The 23,342-nt window shown below is 39.1% G+C and overlaps 1 protein-coding gene across 2 annotated transcripts in view; it reads left to right on the top strand.

Moving 5' to 3' along the window:
- lrch1 (leucine-rich repeats and calponin homology (CH) domain containing 1) overlaps positions 1–11,425 on the top strand; it is an 83,390-nt gene extending 71,965 nt beyond the window's left edge. The window contains exons 17-20 of one of the 2 annotated variants that reach the window (XM_084725492.1): positions 5,526–5,635; positions 6,175–6,312; positions 6,509–6,586; positions 10,768–11,425. In XM_084725492.1, coding sequence (XP_084581618.1) covers positions 5,526–5,635; positions 6,175–6,312; positions 6,509–6,586; positions 10,768–11,061 — 620 coding nt within the window. In that variant the 3' untranslated portion in view covers positions 11,062–11,425. The remainder of the gene's footprint in view (positions 1–5,525; positions 5,636–6,174; positions 6,313–6,508; positions 6,587–10,767) is intronic. The other variant, XM_084725493.1, reaches the window with a different exon arrangement.
- The last annotated feature ends 11,917 nt before the right edge of the window (positions 11,426–23,342 follow it).

The following is a 23,342-nucleotide window of genomic DNA, read 5'->3' as shown; positions in this document are numbered from 1 at the left end:
TATTTTAAGCATTAGATAATGGCCCCTAAAGGAGTATCCCACTTCCACTAGAACGGAGGCCAAGATTTTAGATAGATCACAGCCGTGTGTGTGTGTGTGTGTGTGTGTGTGTGTGTGTGTGTGTCTCCTCCCTGAGGCTGTTTGACTCAGTTGGTCCATAAAAGGCTCTGATATGTTGCAGGAAGTGAACTGTGACTATGAGCTGTTTGAATCTTCACACTCATAACAACTTCTGAATCTCTCACAAACTACTTTCAGTTCACTTTCAAACTACTTTTAATTTAGTTACTTCTCTTTAACCCTTTAGACTCCAGTAGAATGTTGCTCTGTTTTAATCTTCAGTTAAATGAGCATTTTCCTACTCAGTTCAAACAAACAGCTCTGTCTCAAAAACACAAAGGAACTGACAATCACAAGTTCTTTCATTTGAAAAAGCACAATTTCTTCTTGAATTTGATAGCAAATATGTGACGTGTGCAGCCCAAGTTTGATTCAGCATATTTAAAAAAAAACACCAAGTAGCACTAAAACTGCTATAAATACTTTTGATGAAATGAGTCTCAGTCTGTCTAAAAGAGGAGAAAAGTAACTTCAGGTCAGTTTTATACTGGATATGAAATCCACAACGTTTCTGTCTGGACAGTCTGAACTGAAACGTTATTTTATTAATTATTTAACGCATTTATTTTTACCATTTTAAGCACTATTTGTGCCATAAAGTGCTGTGAACTGTGGTTAAACTTAGGGAAGAGTGCACATGATGATAAATATTCTGCGGTTGAGGGTCAATAGTTGCTTATTTTTGTTGTCTTTGAAAGCAAATTGAAGAACACCTTCACAGAAATCTTTTGTTAATAAAGTCTGGATTTTGGATCCACAGTCGCTTTTTGTTTTGGACTGTGTGTCGCTCGATCAAGAAAGTTTGGAAAAGTTTGAAAGCTGCTGGAACAAGCAACATTAACAAAATATCAAAACCAGACAAAAAAGACAATCAGACAGAACCAACAAGACAAAACAAAAAACAAGACAAACTCTCTCTCTCTCTCTCTCTCTCACTATATATATATATGTATATATATATATATATATGTATATATATATATATATATATATATATATATATATATACATATACATATGTATATATATAGGAGTAATTCCAGCTGAAACAGTTGGCCTATGGCAGCTTATAACCACAGTCTGTGAGTCAGAGCAGACGGAATTTTTTTTCATCTATTTGCGAAATAGACGACAAAGAGACCCACAACCCCGACACAGGGTTTTAAAAATATCTTCCCAAACCTTTTAATAACTCATCAGAGGAGGAGACACAGAAACGAGACGCTGCAGGCTCAAAATGTCCAGATGGCAGAGAGACATTCAGAGAGAGAAGACGAAGTAAGACAAAAGATGAAGAGGAGGAGGAGGAGGAGGAGGAGGAGGAGGAAGGAGCGCTCAGCAGCTCATAAAATGATTTGACCCAGAAGATAAAACTGGAGAGATAAAACTATTTGTCCTTCGTTATCTGCGCCTCTCGTTCCGTCCCCCAACAAAGACGGAACGTCACTCAGCATTATGCTGAGAGACAAACACACACTCAACACTGAGGCTTCACTCTGATGTTCTGTGGTTCAGGAGGCCGTTTACACCTGGTGAGGACAAGTGAGGAACGTCTGAGCAGAACCTCAGAACACACTCCAGCCCTGTCTGAGGGTTCTGCCCAGAACTCCACATAAAGCATTATATCTAGAACCATCCGTTACAGCTGCGGCACAGTACCCCCAAACAGATGTTCTACAGAGAACTCTTCTGTTGTGAAATGGTTCCATTCAGAACCCTTCCTGGGGGTTCTATCCAGAAACTTTCCACCTTCCTAGGATGCTAACAAGAACAGGAGGTTCTACCTAGAACCCTTTTATATTCGATGGGTTTCATGTACAATCCACCCAGGGCTTCTTTGTGGAACCCCTTTACTTTCCCAGGGTTTTATAGAACTAATCCAGGGTGTTCTACAGAGAACCCTTTTATATTTCAGGGGTTTTTGCCTAGACCCCTTTTTTAATGTATGTAATGTATGTAACATATTTTAAAAGCCATGCTTTTAACAATCTTTTTCAAACTCTTTCACCCGTTCTTCAGAAGCAAATGGTTTTGGGCAGAACCTTCAGGAAGAACTCTTTTAGAACCTTTATCCTCTGGCTGTCTGCTTATTTTCTTTTTGCTCATTGAGTGATGCGTCACTGATGACGGTTTTCAGAGAACTTTCTCATCGTGTTTATGTTTGAGTGTCAGAAGCTGAACGTCATTTTTTATTTTAATTTATTTAATTATTTATTTATTCTTCTTCTCTTGTCTTTATTTACACTCAAGAAAACATTTACAGTTACATGAAGTCCATTACAACAACAATGTCCAGGAAAAAACAACTAAAGACAATAAAAAGACGTTAAAAGTTCACATTTCAGAAACTGAATGAAGAGAAAGTTCATATATCTTCTTCTTTTTATTTTTTTGCCTCTTTTCTTCATGTTTTCCCAAGTTTAAGAATCTCAGGTCATGCTATGAAACTATTTTTAGACCAACGAAGTTGGACTTGCAGAGTTAAACCGTCCTCAGGCTGCATCAGAGAGCCTGCAGCTCCCTCCTGTGGTCACTCTGTGGAACCACACAGACTCCAGCTGTGTCCAGCTTCATGCAGCTGTCAGAGGCAGATTCATGTGTGCAGAAAATAGGACAGTGAGGAGGTGAATGATTCATCTTCAGCAGAGTGTGTGTGAGTGTGTTTGTGTGTGTGTGTGTGTGTGTGTGTGTGTGTGTGAAGAGGCCGAGTGTGTTTCACACTCTGTCCTCCTACACGCTGTTCTGCTCTTCTTTCACATCCTGATCACTGAAATTTTACTGAATCTGATTCAACTTAGTCATCTCAGCTCCTCTTCTGGTATTATGATTTAATATGTGTGATAAAAAAAATATTTTATTTTATCTTATATTGTTGTATTGTACACAGAGCGTTGATAAATGTCAGTAACAATGATAAACCTCTTCAGTACCAGTGACAAAATAAAAATACAATAAAATAGTAAATAATAAAACACAGAGTCGGTTGATTTAGACGTACATGGATGATGTTTGAGCGGCGTCTGCTATGTTTGCTGGAACTCATAAGGAACTTCAGCGATTGGTCAAATTTGCAGAAAAGTTGTGCTGATTGAACAAAATTCCAAGGTCAAGCAGATGCATGGTGATTGGCTGAATTTGGGTTAATTGTTACGATTGCAACTTCCTGGTCTCGATAGTTCTGATGTGAGTTTCACAGTTTTGGCGACAGGAACTTCTTTAGAAAGAAAGTGGTTTTGGTAGTTCCTACTGCAGAAAGAAATTAGTTCCTAAATGAAACTGCTCACAACTTAAAAACCTTTTATTTATCTAATTTTCTTGAAAAAAAACCCTTCTGTTGAATAGAAGACTGATCTTATATTTAGTGAGATTAATAAAAGAACATTTAAAATAATCAGTTCACAGTCTGATGCGCAGCAAACTCATCAGTTGATATAAATAAGATTAAAATATCAGGACAATGATAATATCTTTTTGGAACACCTTCACTGATGATGAATTCAGCTTTAAAAAGGCTGCAGGTTAAAATATAAAATCAAGAGCAACATTCAGAGAACACTGAAGTTTACAGCGTGACATTGAACTCATCGTGAACGCCTCTCATGATGACTTCACGCCTCTTCAGTGATTTATTAGAGATTTATCAGAGGCGTATGTGATTATTTCTATGAATAAAACCGTCTGCTATCAGAATAATTTGACAGCCGTGATAATCGGTGTAAATTTGTCCACTCAGGGTTTTTTTAATGCAGTCGCTCAGTTTTGGTCGTGCTGCTCTGCAGGCTGTTGTTACCGTGGCGATGAACTCTCTCCACATGAGCGCTCCGGTGACAAAGAGTGAGATAAAAAGTACACTGAGCTCTGGCTGCATGAGTGCGTGTGAATGTTCTGCTTACGTAAGCTCTCTGCATCTTTTATAGCAGAAAAGCTTTTTCTGTGTCACTGAATATCTGAGTACAGATGTGGATGTAAAGGAGGTCAGTGACTGTGTGTCCACAGTGTCTGTCGCTCGGCTAAACAACAGAGGGACAGTAGACTGAAGGACAGTTGTTCCCTAAACATTAGAAGCTACTTATGTTTTGTCTGCATGTGTCTAAAGTTAAAGAAAAATAAATCACAGTTATCATCAGTCTTGTTTCCATCATGATATTTTTAAGGCGGTATCTCGTTCGAAAATGTTGATGGAAACTTCAGAATTAAAAAAGTTTTGTCAATTTCTTTAAACAGTTTTTTTTTTTGCTTTAGTGGGAGATGGAAACACTTTTTCTGAATAAGTTCTGACGTAGAGAACCTTTAAGTCACATGACTGATCAGCTGTTTCCACAGATCTGATTTACATCCTGTTTTCTACTTTGTTTTTCGCTGTTTGAGGTTTGACTGCTGCTCTTTTAATCACATCATCGTCCTCTTCTTCTGTGGTGATGTAAAGGTTTTCTCACAGACATATAAATACGTGTAGATGCTGCATCGGCCTTTTTGTCAGGTCACGACTGGTCCATGAACAAATCCATGTAAACAGGTAGCTACGTCTTTTTTCTGGATAAAAAACTCATTAATATCCCGACTGATCTCAGTGAGTGATGTTATTTCACTGAGATTCTTGAGAGGACCGTGTTTTGAGAGGTTTTGATTTTTACTCTTCAGTTATGCATGAAAATATATTTTAAAAGATCAAACTCTTGGCTGTTAAATGTTGTAACCGTTCAGCCTCCCAGTGATGAAGTGTTTCATTAAATGTAGACGTCTTGACATCTCGAGTCACGGCGTCGTCGTAGTGAGTCTCTTAATGTTAATCAAATACACATTTTTAAACCATAATTCTTATTGATCTTTTATTTATAAGGACTACAGAGTCGACGTGTTATGGTTGAGACACATCTGATGGAAATATTATTGAATGAATTTGTCTAAAAATAGAAAGTTTACTGGTGCTTGAGCAGCATTCCCGCCTTTTATAAACCAGGAAGTGAGACAGGGGTCCTTATGGTATAGCTAAACCTTTTCATGCCTGATTAAATCTGGTTTTGTAAAAATGTGACAGAAATCAACTTTTAAGGGCCAACATTTTCATAACAAATAATGATTATAATTTCTCAACATTTCTACAACTGTGTTATCAGTCTGTATTGTTAGTTGGAGATTTTGAAGTATTTTAATACATTTTTAAATTGTTTGAAGTTGTGAATTCTTGTCTGGGACGAGGCGGTTTGTTAACGTTTGTTAAACTCTCCTGATCTTGACTCTTTTTCTTCCTCAGAAATCAGAGAATTCTCCCTGTGTTTAGTTTGTTTTGTGTGTTTTACAGATGTTTTGTTGTTGTGTTTCTTCTCATCGGGTCTCTGTGTTGTTGTCGTTGTTGTCTCAGCCTGACGCCGCCTGTCTTGTTGTTGTTGTTGTGTTTGTTTCAGTGTTCCTGCGGAGCCACAAGAGTCTGGAGTCCGTTGATCCTCAGTTCACCATGAGGAGGAAGATGGAGCAGCTGCGAGAGGAGCTGGAGCTCATGGAGCAGCTGAGAGACGTGAGACACTTACCTCCCTGTCGCTTATCAGTCCCTACAGGAAGTTGCAATGTTGCGATTGCATCAGTGTGACCTCACAATTTCATCCAAATTTGCAAGCTGCCATGAAATCAGGCTGTTTTGGCTGCAACAAAAAAGGCTTGTGAAATCCTGGAGGGAGTGATTAGTGTGTGATTAAAGGAAAATAGTGTTGTTGTTTGTTTACATCCTGGATCTTACTTGTGTTCAGTTAGTTATGAAAATGATTAATGCAACGTATTTCTTTCTGACATATTTCAAACAAAGCCCCAGTTTTTAAAAAAGGAATCCTGAGAAGACAGAATTGTTAAAATTATGACCCAACATGTCTGTTATAAACTGTGTTCCAGTTCTCATCTACAAACTAATTTTAATTTGAAATGTTTTGATAAAAAGCTTCAATTGTCTGTCGTCATATTTCATGAACTCTTCACTCTAAAAAGGAGAAGATTCTGGATTTGACTGAGGGGACTCATTTTAAACTCACACTCACCTGTTCTTACTTCCTGTTTCCTCCTCAGAGCATCGAGAGCAGACTGAAGGTCGTCCTTCCCGAAGATCTCGGATCGTCTCTGATGGACGGCGTCGTGCTCTGCCATCTGGCCAATCACATTCGCCCGCGCTCTGTCGCCAGCATCCATGTTCCCTCGCCTGCAGTGGTACGTCTCAGAATGACCTTTGACCCCTGAGAGGAAAGTTCACGGTGCTCTGAAAATCTAACTCTGCAGAGATTCTGTTTTTATTACTGATTTGAAGTCGCTCTGAAACTGCTGATCGTGTTGAAATGTGTTCTGTTTGTCTGTAGTTTATAAAATCGTGACGTCTGTATAAATGCGTCTTTGTGTGACTTTCCAGCCCAAACTCAGCATGGCCAAGTGTCGGAGAAACGTGGAGAACTTCCTGGACGCCTGCAGAAAAATCGGCGTACCAGAGGTGAGACACTAAACCCCCCCACACCCCCCGCCCTGTTAATGCTTGGACAACGGTGTGGTTTCTCTCTGAACTGGGGGTCGGTTTCAGGTTTCTGCAGTTTCCAAAATCTACCACAAGTTAATCTTCTGATATGATACCAAACACGACAGCAGGACTGTCTCTGTTGAACACATCTGTCAAACTGAGAGATCTTCTGTACTAAATGGTAAAAAACTTTGCTAAGTAGGGCTGCGATGGATCACAGTTGTCCCATGTCCTGTACGGATCGTCCCCCACGGTTTGACACACACGTGATCCACAGACTACATGTGGCCATCACAGTGTGAAACTGTTTTTATTTATTTATAAAGTTTAGTAAAATTAAGTTATCAGAATCAGAATGATAAATATTTTACTGAAAGAAATATGTAAAAATAAATGCATTCTACTACAATATATAAAGAGATAATATTACAATAACAAATATATAATGAGAGATAAGTTGCATTTTTCAAACAAGTAACAAAATAAAAGGTCTAAATTAAGTGAGCTGATCAGTGCAGAACGCAGCACAGGGTGTCCTGCACTGGTTTGCTGTTAATCATACAGTTTGTTGAACTGTGAAATAACTAGAAAAAGAACCAGAATAACTGTGTTTCTGAAGGACGTTCTGCTGCCACGTCCAGCCTGAAAACACCCCCAGTTCACCAGAGAAACTTCCTCCCTGAACTCTAACAGTAACACTTTGTCATCAACATTTTTTGGCCGCACTTGATCAAAAATACATAAGATGTAGAAGGAACTGTGAAGGTGTCCTGCAAAAAAAAAGTCTCTGAGGGAAAAATGTAATACAAAAATATATATTTTTTCAGCTTAATGAGAATGTTGGCAGCTACATTATGTGATGATTTATGGCAGTAAGTGATGTGAAAACTGACATTAAGGATTTTTGCAGGACACTGATGGAAACACTGAACTGTAAACCAGATCTGGGAGGACAGCTGATGATTCCATGTTTTTAACAGAAACTAATATTTGACATAACATGTAATCATAGAAATGTGACATCAAATGATTTTTCCCATTTTCAGAAAAATTTTAAAAGAGGCCTTCATACTTTTTTCCTCAAAGTTGAGAGCTGCTGAGTGCAACACTTTGCTGCTGCTCCAAATTATGTTTCTGTCTCCGACTGGAAACTTGAGAACCCCTCAGCGTTCTCCCAGGACTGGTTTCATGTTCCGACCTGCCTCCTTTTTGTTCTCATCGCTTCTTAAACGAGGTTGTTAATGTCGGCATTTAACGCTGAATCATCACCGCTGTCATCGCTGCCTGCGGCTTGCAGCTTCCTCCATCATCACAGGAGTCGAACAAAACAGCAGCTTCAGTCTGAAACAGAGCTGCTCTGGGTTCACTGTGCAGGTGTGTGAGAGAGAGTGTGTGAACAGATCTGCTGTACACCTGTGTACCTGAGGTGCAGACTGGATGCGTAAAAGAACGTAGCGGCTCAGCTGAACAAGTGTCCTGTCACTGTCAGTATGCTTGGAGTGGTGGATTCTGGGAAATACAGGAGGAGAAAGAGCAGGAGTTAGCTGAGAGGATTGATAGCACTCTCATATCTGTACGCTAAATATGAAGCTACTCCCAGCCAGGCTTAGCTTAGCTTAGCATAAAGACTGGAAACGGAGGGAAACTGCTAGCCTGGGTCTATCAGAGTGCTCCTATGAGCACCATGAAAGCTCACTGGTGGGTTTAAGTCCACAGTAATAAGCCCTAAATCATTACTTTGCGACAGTTTATTAATACTCATAATGCTTATGATCAGATGAGCTCATAAATATTCACATCAGAAGCATTGAAATGCTGCAGAAACTGTCACCATGGAGATCCTGATGCTGCAGGATAACAGTCATCAAAATGGCCCAATAGGGCTGCACCTAACTATTATCTTTTACACTGATTAATTTAAATATTTTAAAAAAAACCTTTCATTGAGTTTTATAGCCTTTTGAGAAGCGCAGACAGTTTGAGGTGATACAGGGGAATTAATTTTCTGAGCAACACCAAACCCTCACCCCCGTCACATCCCCTCACTCAGCTCAGAGACACGTCAAGATAAATAAAAGAATAAAGCAACAAACAGAAACAACAGACAAAAAAAAGTCAAGGAAGGGGATATTAAGTGGAATTATTTGTAAAACAAACAAGCTACAATGTGTGAATTTTGAATCTATAGGAGGATGCTGTTACCTTCAGACAGAACCAGATGAGCTGTTCTTCTGTTTCCAAGCTCAAGCTAAAGCTAAAGTTAGCCACCTGCTAACTGTAGCATCAGATCTACGGTGCAGACATGTAAGGTATCAATGAAATGAAATATTTCCTGCAGATGAGGTGGAATTTACAGCCAATAAGATGCCAGTTAAAGTTTCATTGGGACCATAATGATAAAATTGTTTTGTTAATTACATCCACTGTTAAATCAGGAAAAATGAAAATTTGATAAAAAAAACAAACATGATAGTTTGGTACTTTTGCTAATGTCATTATTTTATCATGTTTTTTGTCTTATCTTCATTTCAAATTGTTTTTTATTGAGTTTTCAGTAAGATAGGGGAAAATAAAATGAATAAAAACAAAAACAACAGGAAAAGTTAACAGAGGAGCACCACTGTGTCTGAGCTGTACGTTAAACCAGAATCCTACACATCTTTAATACTTTGCACTTGAATTATTTCTGTAGTTGTATTTGTACACATGGAGGTAGAGTAGGTAGTACAGAGGTAAGAACAAATAGAGGTGGGGTGGAATTCATTTACGGTGCATCGAATGTGTTTGGATAATAATGTAGGAAGGAGTTTTTTTTGTTTGTTTTTCTTTTTGAGTCCTGAGCTGCACATTTGTGTTTTTTTGTAGTTTGAGAAATGACATTACTTTGCGGATCCAGTGTGACTGAGATGGAGGGGTGGGAGATTTCAATCTGTAATAAGCCTGCAGCTATTTCTGATTGGTTCCTGGATATCCTGCTGTTGCCGGGGACGACTTCAAACTTTGCAATAACATTATGTAGGTGTTAAAAATCTCTGAAAAATGTGTTGTTTTCTTTTTTAATGTGATATCTATAAAAAATACTGGTCTTAAATCTCTTTGAGATAAAACCTGAAAGACTTCCTTCCTGTTCTGAGCTGTTTATCTGAACTGACTGGTTTGACCTTTGACCTCCATGTCTGCTGCTGCTTGCTGACTGTTGCTGAGGTAGCCGGCGGGCTACCTGCAGCCTGAACGCTTTACTACCCATGCTTCTGCAAGCTAACATGCTAACAAGCTGCTAACTAGCCTCAATGCTAACGCACTGCTGGCTGACTGCGCTGGCTCTCCCATCAGCCACTGCACTCCTCATCCTTCGGTCTGCTTACTGGGAGGGAGAGAGAGGAAAGAAAAGGTCACGCTTTTCCAAAACTTCTCTTCCGTCCTCTCAGTAAGCATCCCTGCTCGTTGCCATGGTAACCCCTGCCTTGCCCTGCCTCACCCTCACTCTTGTCTGTGACCTTTGACCTCGGTGTCCATTGGTTATAACCTCCTGCCTTTTCTTTCTCTTTTATTACTTTCTGGATGGATCCTCCTCCTCTTCTTCTCTTCTCCTCTTTGTCAACATTTGTTTTAAAATTCTTTTTGGGTTATTTCACACTTGTCGGTTGGTTTTTCCCCTCGTCTCCATCCTCTTCATCGTCCTGTCTTTTGCTTCCTCTCATACCTTCGTTCCGTCACCTGGGTTGCCTTTTCTCTATTTTTCCCTCTTTGGTCCCTCAATCCCACCATCTTTTAATTATCTTTTATTTTTTTACATCCTCTGTTTCTCACCTTTCCTCTCCTCCCTCCGGTTTTTGGTTCTTCCTTGTTTTTCTTTCTCTTCCCTCTTGCTTAAACTTCTCTTTACCTCCAACTCTCTTCCCTCTTTTTTTTACTCATCCTCTTGTTTTTTCCTCCCGTCTTGTTCCATCTTTATTTCCTCTTTCTTTCACTGATCCTCCCCTCATCATCTTCATCCCATGTTCCCCACTTCCCCCCTACTTTCATTGTTTTCCTGGCTATTTCCCCTTTCCGCCTTCCCTCTTTCCCTCATTGTTTCACTCCCACTTCTTCCCCTTTTTTGTCCCTTCCTTCCTTCACCTTTTTTTTTACCCTGTCTTCCTAATTTCGGGCGCCAGTCTTCCCTCTGTTCGCCCTATGACATCATCCAGTGCCGCCTGCAGCCGGTTCGTGCCACAGTTCAGGCGCTGGTTGCCTTGGATACAACCTCCCTGCACAGGAAACAGGAAGAGGCAATCTCGACTCCAAACCCCGCCCCCTCCCAGGGGTCAAAGACTCCCTCGTTGGTTTCTGTTACCACTCAAACTCCGCCTCCCGCATGGCAAATCTGGGACCTTATTGGCTCGAGCCTGCTTCACATCCTCTGCCTTGTTCTGCTGTTCGTGGCCTATACCTGGAGCGAGCTGACGTAACCGTGACAACAGCCTCCTGTCTGTCACCTGCCAGCTCCGCCCTCTCTCTGCCAGGATGCTCCTCCTTTACTTTTGCTGCATTTATGTCACATGGGAAAAATCACGCTCAAAAATCTGCTTCATCTTGAAAAGTTGAGCAGAGTTAACAGAGTTTCTGTGAGCTTATCAACGTTTACTGTCCGTCAACAAGTGTGAGAATAGTGATTCCTTAAAAAGTGACTTCATCCAAAAATGATTTGAATTAAAAACATTTGTTCATTTTCTCTTAAAGAATACAAGAAAACGTGTCATTTTCAAAATTTGTGCTGGATTTTCTTTAAAATGTCAGTCGGTCACCTAGTGGAGCAAAGTGTTTGTTTTTTAATAGTGTGTGTGTAAATCATTTTATTAATGTAAAGAATATGCTCAGTATAAAAACAGATTTATAAAAGGTGTCGTCAACGTTTTTTCAGGATCATTCGGACCTGACTGATACTGGGGCAGATGTGGATACAGATACTTAAGAGTGAAAGAAAATTGTGATAGATATAATGTCTGATATTCTTCATACAGAAAATAATATATAGAATACATACGTTAATGCACATGTGTTGCATTGCAGTGGTTAACACAACAAAAATATGTAATAGAAGCAGGAGATTTTACAGTTTAATATCAGGGAACCTGAAACCATAAACTGTCACAGCTATTTTAAATGATAATACAAAACTATAAATGAAATAATGATAAGTTATAAATATAAATAAATAATTAAGAAAAAACATGACAGAATTTGGTACCGGTATGTTTTTTCTCTCTCGATAATTAAAAAACTCCTCATTTTATTTATTTAAAACTTTTTTTCCCACCACACAAAATAAAATCCCTTCCAAATTCGTCAGTTTGTCATCAGAACGTTTAACGCTGTTGTTCGTGTCGTGGAGGAAGCACATGTGATGTCATCATAGCGCTGCTGTTAATACCACACAGGGCTCCAGTTGTTGTCCATGGAGCGTTAAGTTTAACCATTTAGACGCTAGCTGCAAGCACGCTAACGTTCGCTGCAGCTGCTGCAGGGGACTTGGTTTGAAGGCCATGAAACTCGGTACACTCTTATGTTTTTAGATGAACTGTGCACCTTCGCGTGCTTTGCATTCCACATTATAGATTTCACAGCGAGTGTTTTCTGTGTTGAGTTTTAAAAAGTTTAACCACAGTCCAGCTCGCTCTCGCCCCAACACACTGTGACTGTAATGTCTCTACTTCTGTCTCACTCAAATGGTACTCGGTTGCTACTCTAACAGTTTTCGGTACGTGAGCTAACAACAAACTAAAGTGACCATCACATGACATTTTAATTAACCGTCCTGTGTGGGATCAATAAAACTCACACAATCTTTAAACCAGAACACAGAATCTGTTCATCCCATGTGGTACAAATGCAGCGTCAGCATGAGCCGACGCCTCTCTCCTCACCTTCTGCCCCCCGTTTGATTTTCTCTTCTTGTCGCCCCTTTTTTAGGAAAAATCAGCTCACAGTCGTGTTTGTTTGTGTCTTTTACAATAAAGTGACACTGAGACTTTGAACAGCGGCGGGGCATGTGGAGCAGCAGGTTACTCAGAGTCACTGATGTCTTATGAACTTTGCTGCACAGCAGAGACGATCTGACCTGTGCAGGACTGAGAGGGTTTAAAATATTAAGGATCAAATTCTTGTTTTGTTCACCAGTCCATCAGAAATACGTACACTAAGTTTTTAAAATGACAACGAAATGGAAAAATTTGTCTTCTCCTCGACAAAACAAATTCAGCGTTCAGATTTGTGATGTATTTATGGATTAACACTGAGCGTCGTGTGCAGTATTTAACTCAAAGCAGCCTGGTGTGGTTTCAGACTCCGTTTGATTAAATCTACCAGCAGCTATTTGGCTTCATCATGGAGGTTTAGTGAACAGCTGGCTGTGATTCTAACAACTGGAAGTCAATCCGTTCAGTTATCCTCTAAAGAAAATTAAAAAAAATTTAAGCTGTTCAGTGTATTTTGATGTGAACTTTAGCTTGAAGTGTTTTTTGTCTAGTTCTAAAAAGAGTCGATGCTCTTAATGGGAGAAAACACTTTTTCTGAATAAGTTCTGATGTAGTGAATTTTAAACTCACATGACTTTTTACGCTCCAAGAGAAGAAGAAGTTTCTGTTGTTGTTTCGACTTCCCAGCCTTTACTTCTTCTTCTACTCGTAGCCTCGATTTTTCACTCAAAACCAGTTGATGGAAATGCACCTAATTTCTTTTTTTTTTTTAATCTGGACATTTTCACCTAAAATGACACGCAGTCTTTGCACAGTCTGTCAAACTAAAACAAGCATTGTGATAAAATGAAATGTTAAGTATGAAAATCCCTGGGCGTTCGGGGCCACACAGAATACTTTGTCAGGTCTGACAGTATAATGTTAATATATATAAATGTATTTTCCTCTGACCCCTCAGGAAAATGGGTATAAAATGAGGCTTTTCATCACAGCGACGCATTTGTCGCACAAAAAACATACAACAGTTTATTACTTGTAGCAGCCGGCAAATTAAATAAACACTTGTCAGTCCATTTGTTCTGGAGGTGGCAGTTTTTACAATCAACTGTGCGTCTCTTTAGCTTGAGAGAGACTTTGAAGCTCGTTGTTAGCTTAGCTAACATCAGTCTCCCTGTTGTCCATCAGTCCAGAATGTAACATGAAGCTTTACTGGACGAATGGCTGTAAATATCTAAAAAACATTCACGTTTTTCAACAACAGTGACTGTTGGCTGAACAGATACTTTGGTTAGCGAGGTAAGAAGCTAACAGTCTAAATATAGTCAGTCAGATGGATCAGTGATCTTTAGATCAGTCAGACAGAAATTAAACATGTCCACCAAAGTATTCTGGGAACACCATGCCCAGACAGGCAAGTGGGTCAGAAATCTACTTGCCCAAAGTCTATTTTTACTTGCCCCTGTACAAACTGTTTGAAAGACTTTAGGTATCTAGAGCTACAACGTCTATAAAATGATGACGAGGTCTTAAAGGTCTCATTTTGTCTAAAACCCAAAGATATTCAGTTTATTATGATAATTAAAAAAAAAGCAGGAAATCTTCATATTTGAAAAGCTAAAAACACAATTTCTCTGCATGACAAATTACTAAAAATTGATCATTGTCAAAATTATTTTATAGTGTAAGAAAGTTGCTTGCCCAACTTTGCATTTTACTTGCCTCGGGCAGGTGGGCAACCCTTATTATTTTGCCCCGCCATGTTGTATTTAAAAGAATACAGTCAGAAGTGCTGAAGACCTCCAATATGGCCGCCAAATGTTCCTGCTGAAGCTCCTTCATTTTATCACTGATGCACTTCAGTGAAGGTAACAAGAAAAGTTCAAACTCGTAGTTTTGGACAGGAGACGGTCGTATTTTCATGGTTGTTGCCGTATTTCAGAATGACTGAACTGCATAAGCACACGAGTCCTGAGCAGAGATGTTATAGAGACGCACAAACAGTATTTTTACTTTTCAAATATGTGACTGTATCATGGTGAGGCGCAAACTGAAGCCATATGAGAGCAGTTATTGATTCATTTAAGGGAGTTAGATGTAAATTTTGGGGTCTTAATTTGCCAGAATTGTTATTTAAAACAGTTATTTGAATATGATGTTTATTGTATTTATTTATTTATTTATTTTTGTCCTTCTCTAGCACCTGAATGAGATGACTTTAAGTTTCCATCCACCATCTCTACTGTATCCTGATATGCAATGTGACTGTTTTTGGAGAACATATGAAGGGCTATAGACACTAGAGGAGTTTATGAAGTTAGATATATATTAGTCTTCTTAAGCTGTTTATCTTAGAGGGTTTGGTACATAGAAGATTAGACTGTTTAGAGGAAATCAGATCTGAGGAACGTGGATGTTTGCTATGACCACTGCAACTTTGAATGCCTGGACATGCAGGCAGCTGATTGGCTGTTGAATTAATTCACAGAAACTAAATGAATACAGATATCTGTCGTGGGTACTTGACCTTTAATTATAGATGTGAGGGAAGCAGAAAATGCCTTGTGTTTATGACCTACAGGACACTGAGTATTTGAGATAAACTGGTGTAAGATGAGTAAGTCCATCAGTGTTGATTAAATGTAAATTTCTGTCACTTTGAATGTGATTATTTAAGTTATTCATGAACTCTGTGAATTAATTCTTGCAGTGAATGTCAGTTGCTGTCGTTGCCACATTCTCTGCAGAGATTTTTTTTTAACTTTGTGCCGATGTGAAAGGATTTCATGTATGAGGAGGATTATTTTTATGACTCGTGTATGATATTTGACAGTGTTACAGACTGAAGTAATAAATGCAGTTTAGGATGTTGTCTGAGTCATTGTTTTAAGTCAGAGGTGTTAGAGGTAACTCTCAGCCAGAGATTAAATCGGCACCTTCACTTTTTAGTCCAGTTAAATCAGACTCTGGTTCATTTCCCCCCCGGCTCAGTTCGTTTAGGCCGGTGTGAACACAGTAACGGATGAGAGCATCCGTACGTCACCTCCCTCCACCTTTTGTGTGATAACAAGTGCTGTTAAAGTGCTGGTGCCAAATTCAAAAGCCTAGTGTCATTAACATGCATGTTAATGTTTGTTACGTAATAAATGTAACATACTGCCACGTAGACAGACGACTAAAAGAGGGAAGTAGTGTCTTGAAAAATGACAGATGTCAGAAATACATTTCCAGTGGTTCAACAAGGTCCTTGTTTATGTCAGAATATTCAACCTCCCACTGCTCAGTGGACTTCCTCAACTTTGAAGGAGGCAGACTGACAGGACGTAGCTGGATTCACGAGATCACAGGATCACGTGAGAATCCATCTTGCCAGGCTCCAGTTGATGGAAACGTTTCGTCTGGAACAAACAACGGCGGCTCCTGAAGATGTTAGCGTAGATACTGTGTTAGCGTCGGTTCCATCAGAACTGGAGAGAATTTCTTCTTTGAAAGAAGAACGAAGAACGACGCTGAAGATTTTTATCGATGGAAAAGACGTTTGCTCTCTTCCTCTGACCGGCCGGCTTTGGTTTGATGAGTTGATGTGATTGGTTGAAGTAAAACCCATGTTAGGCGTGATGGTGGTGATGGGTCATCCAATCACCTGCCAAGTGTTGTTTGAAAGTGCCTGCCCTTTTCCAAACGGTTTCTATGGACGGCTATGGAGGGAGAGAGTGAGAGCTGTTGGCAGTGTTGGACTGAGACAGTGCGGCCGTGGCTATTTCCTGGAGGCAGTCGTGTCCCACACAGAGGAGAAAACTTACAGTGTTACAGCAGCAAAGTGGAGAGTAAAAATATAAAGAAGCATCAGTGAGAAATGTAAAAAATATAAGCAAGAGGAAGTATAAAAATATGAGCAGTTTAAAGAGAGGAAATGTAAAAATGAACAACAGGAACAATATAAACAGGAAACAGAATAGAATATACAATATAAGGACTCAGCAGTAGAATTTACATGATTGCTCAGAGCGAATATTCATGTTGCACACAGAATGATGATTATTACACACTGAAATTCAAATTTTCCTGAGTGAAATATTGATTTCACACACTGAATGATAATACACCCGTTTGAAGTACTGAATATTCCACAAAACTCCACAAAGAATACTTTTCTTTTTAGATAAATAAAGATAATAATGATTTCTGTAGCCTTTAAAAAAAAAAAGGATTTTTAAAGAATGAAAATTATTTTATTGAAATTGAATTTATTTATCCAGTGATTGATTTATTGGTATTGGCTCAGAGCAGCTACAGAGGATTTTAAGTGTACTCACAGACAGGTGACCGGGGCTGCAAATAACCAGCATTTCTGTTGTTAATCAATCTGTCAGTTATTTTCTAGATTGATCAGTTAGTTGTTTTGTCCATTAAATGTTAAGAAGCTGAAATCAGAGAATTTGGACTTTTTTTTGACTCAAACTGATTGATTGATCATCAAAACAGTTGGAGATTAATTTAACAATTGATTAATAATTAATTACTGGATTAGTTGTTGCAGCTCTACAGGCGACACATTTTGAAACATGAAACTTTGTTGTGTTTTTCTTTTAATTCATCACCTTTCTGTAGAATTCTGTCACGAAACACAATTTTGGTTGTTTATAGAACAATAACATGATTTAATGTGAAATAGGGCCTAATCACTTTCAGCATGTTTATTTAGGGCTGAATGATTTTGAGGAAATAATTGTAATTATTTGACTGGTGTCACAGCTGCGATATGAGAAAGGATGATTTTTACATCATTATTCTCATTTTCATTGAAAAACTAAACGGGTTCAGGAAAAGTGAATTTGATTTAGTAAAAGCTGCAGGAACCCTGAGACAAAGTGTACATGCAGGCTTTCTGTCAGAAGCATTGTGTCTAAATCGTTTGCTGCCTTTGTCCCTCTCCTGCCTCTTCGTCTGCTCCCTGTCTCCTCTCTGTCCTGTCCTTTCTCTCCTCCGTCCCTCTGGTCTCTCAGGACAAACTGTGTCTTCCTCACCACATCCTGGAGGAGAAGGGCCTGGTGAAGGTGAGCATCACGGTCCAGGCTCTGGTGGACGAGACCTCCCCGACACACACCCTCCTGACGTGAGCAGCACGGACGGGCGGAGCTTGAACCGACCGACACGTACAACAAACACACACCTGGATCAACGTGCCGACTTGATTTCACGTGACGCCGCAGCGCTCCTCTGTGGTCATTCTGCATCCTTCTGAGTGTTTTTATTGTATTTAAGGATGCAAAACGGTGTTAACGGGAACTAAAGCAGTCAGACGTGGATAGATTTACTAATTACTGAGAGAGAACTTCTGGCTTGATTAAGAATTCAGTATAATGGCGAGCAGAGGAGCTGCAGGTGATTTTTCTCACCATGTTGTTTTTTCATCAGTTTCAGGATGTAAATGAAAATGAACTCTGATTTCTTCAGATAAACACAAACCGTCAACTGAAGGGCATCAATACAACGCCACAATTTTTACTTTTTACTTTTTAATTTATTTGATAGAAATTCTAGAAAAAGAAAATCAGAAATTCTTACACTGGGTGGTACCAAAACTTCTGAGGGATTATGGAGGAAATGCTTTTAGGAATAACAAAATATTTGGGGGGAAAAATCATATTATGAGAACAAAAAAATAAGAAACAATATTACAAGATAAAGGAAATCTTATAAGAACGGTTTTATTCTTTTGTGATTTAGTTAAAATTTTATTTGAAAAAAGACTATTTTCAGAATAAAACCATCATTTTATGAGAAAAGTTGTAATATTAGAATAAAGTAGTTATATTACAGGGTTCCCACAGTCATGAAATATCTTGAAAAGTTATAAAATTAGAGAAATTCAGCGTCTCCTCCAGTATCGGTGTAAACTGGCAGGTTTTCAGAACGTCGTGAACAACTGTCACTGTGTGACTCTTTAGTCTGAACTGAGCTGAAGTCGCAGAGTTCAGTCCAATCGATCTGCACATTATGCAAATGTGTTACAAAGTGATGTCATCAAGTAACAGAGGAAAAACAGGGTTTCAAATGAGGCGTTTCAGGCAGTTCAGGAGGAGTGTTCTCTGTCTGTGAGAAACAACCTCAGCGTGGACTCAAAAAAGGTCCATTACACCCAAAAAAGGCCCAAATGTACTGAAAGTGTCTGACGCGTGCGTTTTGAGTAGATGGACGTGCACTAAAAGGCGCGTCAAACCGCCTCCGTGCCTCCAGTCTCACCGTGTTTGGATTTTGAAGCATCAAATGAGCACCATGAGATTTTTTTTCTGCAGCTGCACTACCTGTTTGAAGAGAAGTAAAACTGTAAAGGCACAGATGAGAGATGTGTGTGCTGATGGAGCTGCAGCATCACCTAAAACCAGGCAGAAACAAAACTGTGAGAGGCAGCGTGTGTGTGTGTGTGTGTGTGTGTGTGTGTGTGTGTGTGTGTGTGTGTGTGTGTGTGTGTGTGTGTGTGTGTGTGTGTGTGTGTGAACATGGACAGATTTCTGGATGTGATATTTCATTTTTTGATGGTTCATCCTATCAGAACTACACAACTGTTGTTATTTTTGTTTAGTTTTATTTAATTTGTTCATTTTATTTTATTTAGTTGTTGGTTTGTTTTTTGGGATGCCAGGCGGGAAATAACCTGACAAAAATGATCGGGTCACACATACACACATCAATAATCACTTTCAGTAGATTTGGGCCTTAAAGGAGCAAAAAAAAAACCCAAAGAGCACAAAATGGCCATTTTAAATAAAGTTATAGAAATAGGGTAAAATATTATTGATACATTATGGAAAAGTTTTGAAAATCGATCGGTAAAAATGTGCAGGAACCCAGACATTAAAAGATGTAGCTTTGTTTTTGTAATATTACAACTTTCCTCTTGAAAATTATGAGTTTTTCTTTATGCTTGTAATCTTTTCTTAAAACATGACTACTTTATCTTAGAAATCTATGATGTTTTTATTAATAATTGTGGCCGGAAGACAAAAATAGATGCAGGGACAATTTGATTTAAATCTAAATGAAAGATTTAGACTTTGTGGAGCTAATTTGCTTCTTTTTTTTTTTTTTTTTAGCATCCAGTCTGAACCGTTTCATATCTTTACCTGTTGATATCATCCCGTCTGGAGCAAAAAACTCCTGACTGATCTTTACAAACCATCAGTTTCCTTTTCACAGATGATTTTCCTCCTGAGGTTTCAGGTGACGTGTGATTGGACGGTGTGAGGATTTGGCATTTTGCTCTCAGTTCCCTGAAGAGAATGACACCAACATGCTAACAGTCTTAACATAGAGGGAGACACAAATTTGTATTTAAACACAAAGAGATTTATAATATAAAGTGAAGCTGAAATAAGGTGTTTGACTTGTTGTATACATTCGAAAAGAAATATCCCAAAAATATTTTTCTCTAATATATTTTAGGTATAATTGTGTATGTTTTCTAAAAGTTTTACTATGACTTTCTACGGAGCTCTGTGTGTGTCCCTGAAGCAGGCGTGAACCTGCGTTAACACGCCGCCGCTGCAGAGACACGACTCTGTGTTTATCAAGCCTCTCTGATCCGATGAAACGCGTCTGGTTTTGCTTTTTTTTTTAATCCAGTCTGTCCTCACCTGGGGTCCCGTCACAGATGTTGATAATCTGTGTTCATTTTGATGTGTTTTCTTTATGAGATTCAGTTTGTTAATGTGCCAAAACACACAGAACAAAAGTAAAACGCCAATCATGATGTTTCAAGGACAAATTATAGTTCCCACATCATTTCATAATCAGCTCCTCGTGTCTGCGAGTAACTGAGCTCCAGCTGTGTTTTATGACTTTGTGCACCTGCAATCATCTACGGAGCCTTTTTTGATCTTGATTTTTATGTAAATGTTGATCTTCATCAGCTTTTGTGCTGCGAGACACTTGATAAATATCAGAGTTGTACATTAGATTTTTATATTTCAGGATGAGGCGGGTGCAGAGTCAGAGAGGATGAGATCTCATGGAGCCTCACGTCCGGCTCAAAACAGTGAGGTTTTTTTTTTTAAATATTTAATAGCCAATGAGTTTTACAAACTAAAAACAAAGTTAATATTAGATTTAAGCTTTTTTTAAACCATTTTATTGAATTTTGGTGAGCCTCTGTGGTTCAGACCGGAGCTGCTGCTGTGTGAGATCAGACTCTCTGTGACTCAGGGGAGGTTTGGGTTTACTACACTGTCAGTGCTTCATTCCACAGCCTGCTACGTCAACAGTATTTCACTGTGTGTGTGTGTGTGTGTGTGTGTGTGTGTGTGTGTGTGTGTGTGTGTGTGTGTGTGTGTGTGTGAGTGTGAGATGTGGTAGTGCAGATCTGCCACAAAGACTTTAAAGGGGCAGTTCAGTCATTTTGGACTTTTGTCGACCTCTGCTGGCAACTAGAACAAACTGCAGCTTTCCGTAACACTGACATCATGTTCAGCAGCTGACGATGTTTGACTCGAACACCAACTCTGTCTCTGCAGCTGGTTTAAGCTTTGGTCGAGTGCTCAAAGAAAAATTACATCCTGCATGTTTTCCATGACGTCGGTGGAAAACATCATGAGGTGAAGGAAAGATGTGAATTCATAAAGCCTTAGGAAAAGAAAAGGCTGCTTCCTGCAAAGTCTGACTGTCATTTTTGTTTTCTTTTGTCAGTCAGTGGGCTTCACAGTAACAGAATAAAACAGAAGCTTACAAAGATTAATAAAACTTTAAATAAGGGACATTATAAATGTATTTTTGAAGATAAACAAGTTTCTTGTTTTTTATCTGCATCATTGTACACAGATCGGTGCAACATCATGACAGGCTGTAAACTTTACAAACCGAGACTCTAAATCACCACAAACCACAAAACTAACTGTGATGGAAGCAGAGAAGAGTGATAGAAACGTAGTGCAGCTGACGTGCTGTCAGACACTTCAGCAGAACGCACCGCGGAACCATGACAACATTATGGAAAGGATCACTACAGTCAGAGAGATTAAAGAGGAAGAGACCGAACCAAAAAAAAAGAGCAAATTGTTGAATATTCATATTGAACGGCCAAATCTGATTCAGCTAAAAAAAAAAAAAAAAATCTCAGTCATGGATGAAGCAAGAAAAGACAAATACTGTGTTCAGGGGATCCAACTGTAGTGTAAACTGATGGTGAATCTTCGCCCCTTGTCTTCCTCGCAGGTTGTTTTCTGCAGGCTGTAGAGGCATCAGAGTACCTGCAGGGTCTGTAAAGCATATAGAATGAAATGAATCAAGGGTGCCTCTGAGGTTCCTCTGGTAACGCTGTGTTTAACGTCAGAACACCGTGAACTTCCTTCTTAGGGAAAGTCTGCAGACGTACAGACCGTGTTCATAAAGGGCTCAAAAAGTCTGTGAGCGAGCCCTCATGGGCCCCTGAAGGTGCGGTCTGGGGTCCAGGATACAGCTCTTATATGTACTCGTGTTCCTGGGATCAGCGCTGCCTGAGATGATTGTGATCGGTGCAAAGAAATATCTGATCCAGTGCAGAAACAGATCTAAAACCACGTGTAGAGATCTGAGTCTGTACTGAGACCAGTAAGAGCAGAGGTGTGGTTGATGGTTTGGTCACTTATTTACGTACTGCCCCTTTAAAAGCCTCTTGTTGGCAGGTCTGGTTTGTGCCGTGCTTCCCCCCCGAAACTCCATTAAAAAAAAAATGCATCAAGTGTCCTGACACTCTTGAACTAGCAGGCTTGTATGAATGAGCAGTTTAGTTTTTTTTTTCTGTACATATTATGCAGCTTGGTATCCAAAGCTTGAGCTACTTTAAGATTCAGCAGTAAAAATTAAAAGAAAACTAAATAAATGCTTCCACTGGATCGATTTGACAGTCGCCAAAACAAACATTTACACTCTTGTGATAAAACTGTATGTAAATGATTTTATTTAAATGTACTATAGGCTGTGTACATATTATTTATCACAAGGTCTTCCTGTTGTTGAAAAGAAAAAAGCAGTGATGAGTTATTTTGTATTTGTATTTGTCTGTTTCTTCATGTACTGTATATTTCACCATAAAACACTCACATGAGCCGACTGTCAGCGCCTGGTCTTCTTTATCAGCGTCTGTCATATATATGATTTACTGTCTGTGATGTACCTTTACACCTTCTGAACTCAAGTTTCTCTCTAAGATGAGCTCATCAGTAAAACACACTTCAAACTCTCAACTAGAGAAAGACAGGAAAAAAAAGGAAAATCACCAAAAAGTGTCTGTTAGTCACAGGATAGTGAACGTTTACTAAAAAGACACAAGGTGAGATGATTTATTTATGAGAAATAATATCAGAAAGACATTTTTCGATGTAGGAGGGCATCGATACTGAACTCATCTGCAAAACACTAAACAAGATGAAGGAGCCAAAAGCAGAAAATGGTCAAATATGTTTTAATTAAGCTACAAAATATACAAAAAGCTAGTTCCAAGGCTGGCAGGTACAAAAACAAACAAATTCACTGAGGAACACAAAGTCCAAAAATCCAAAGGCCAACAAAAGACCACAGAGGTCTGAAACACGAGACACAAAAGGACAACAACAAACTGACACAGACAGAGAAGAAACACGAGGACTAAACAGACAAAGAACTAATCAGACACAGGTGAAACAAACAGCAATCAGAAAGGGCAGGAAAAGGACAAAGACAGGAAGTAAAGTCAAGACACATGAGGGAGGACCAGCACTACAAAATAAAACAGGAAATGACCAGATAGACTAATTTATTTGTTT

Source organism: Lutjanus erythropterus, chromosome 8, assembly GCF_056507025.1.
Source record: "Lutjanus erythropterus isolate fLutEry1 chromosome 8, fLutEry1.hap2, whole genome shotgun sequence".
Lineage (NCBI taxonomy): Eukaryota > Metazoa > Chordata > Actinopteri > Lutjaniformes > Lutjanidae > Lutjanus > Lutjanus erythropterus.
The sequence above is the reverse complement of the archived record's forward strand: the minus strand, read 5'-3'. Positions and strand labels throughout refer to the sequence as shown.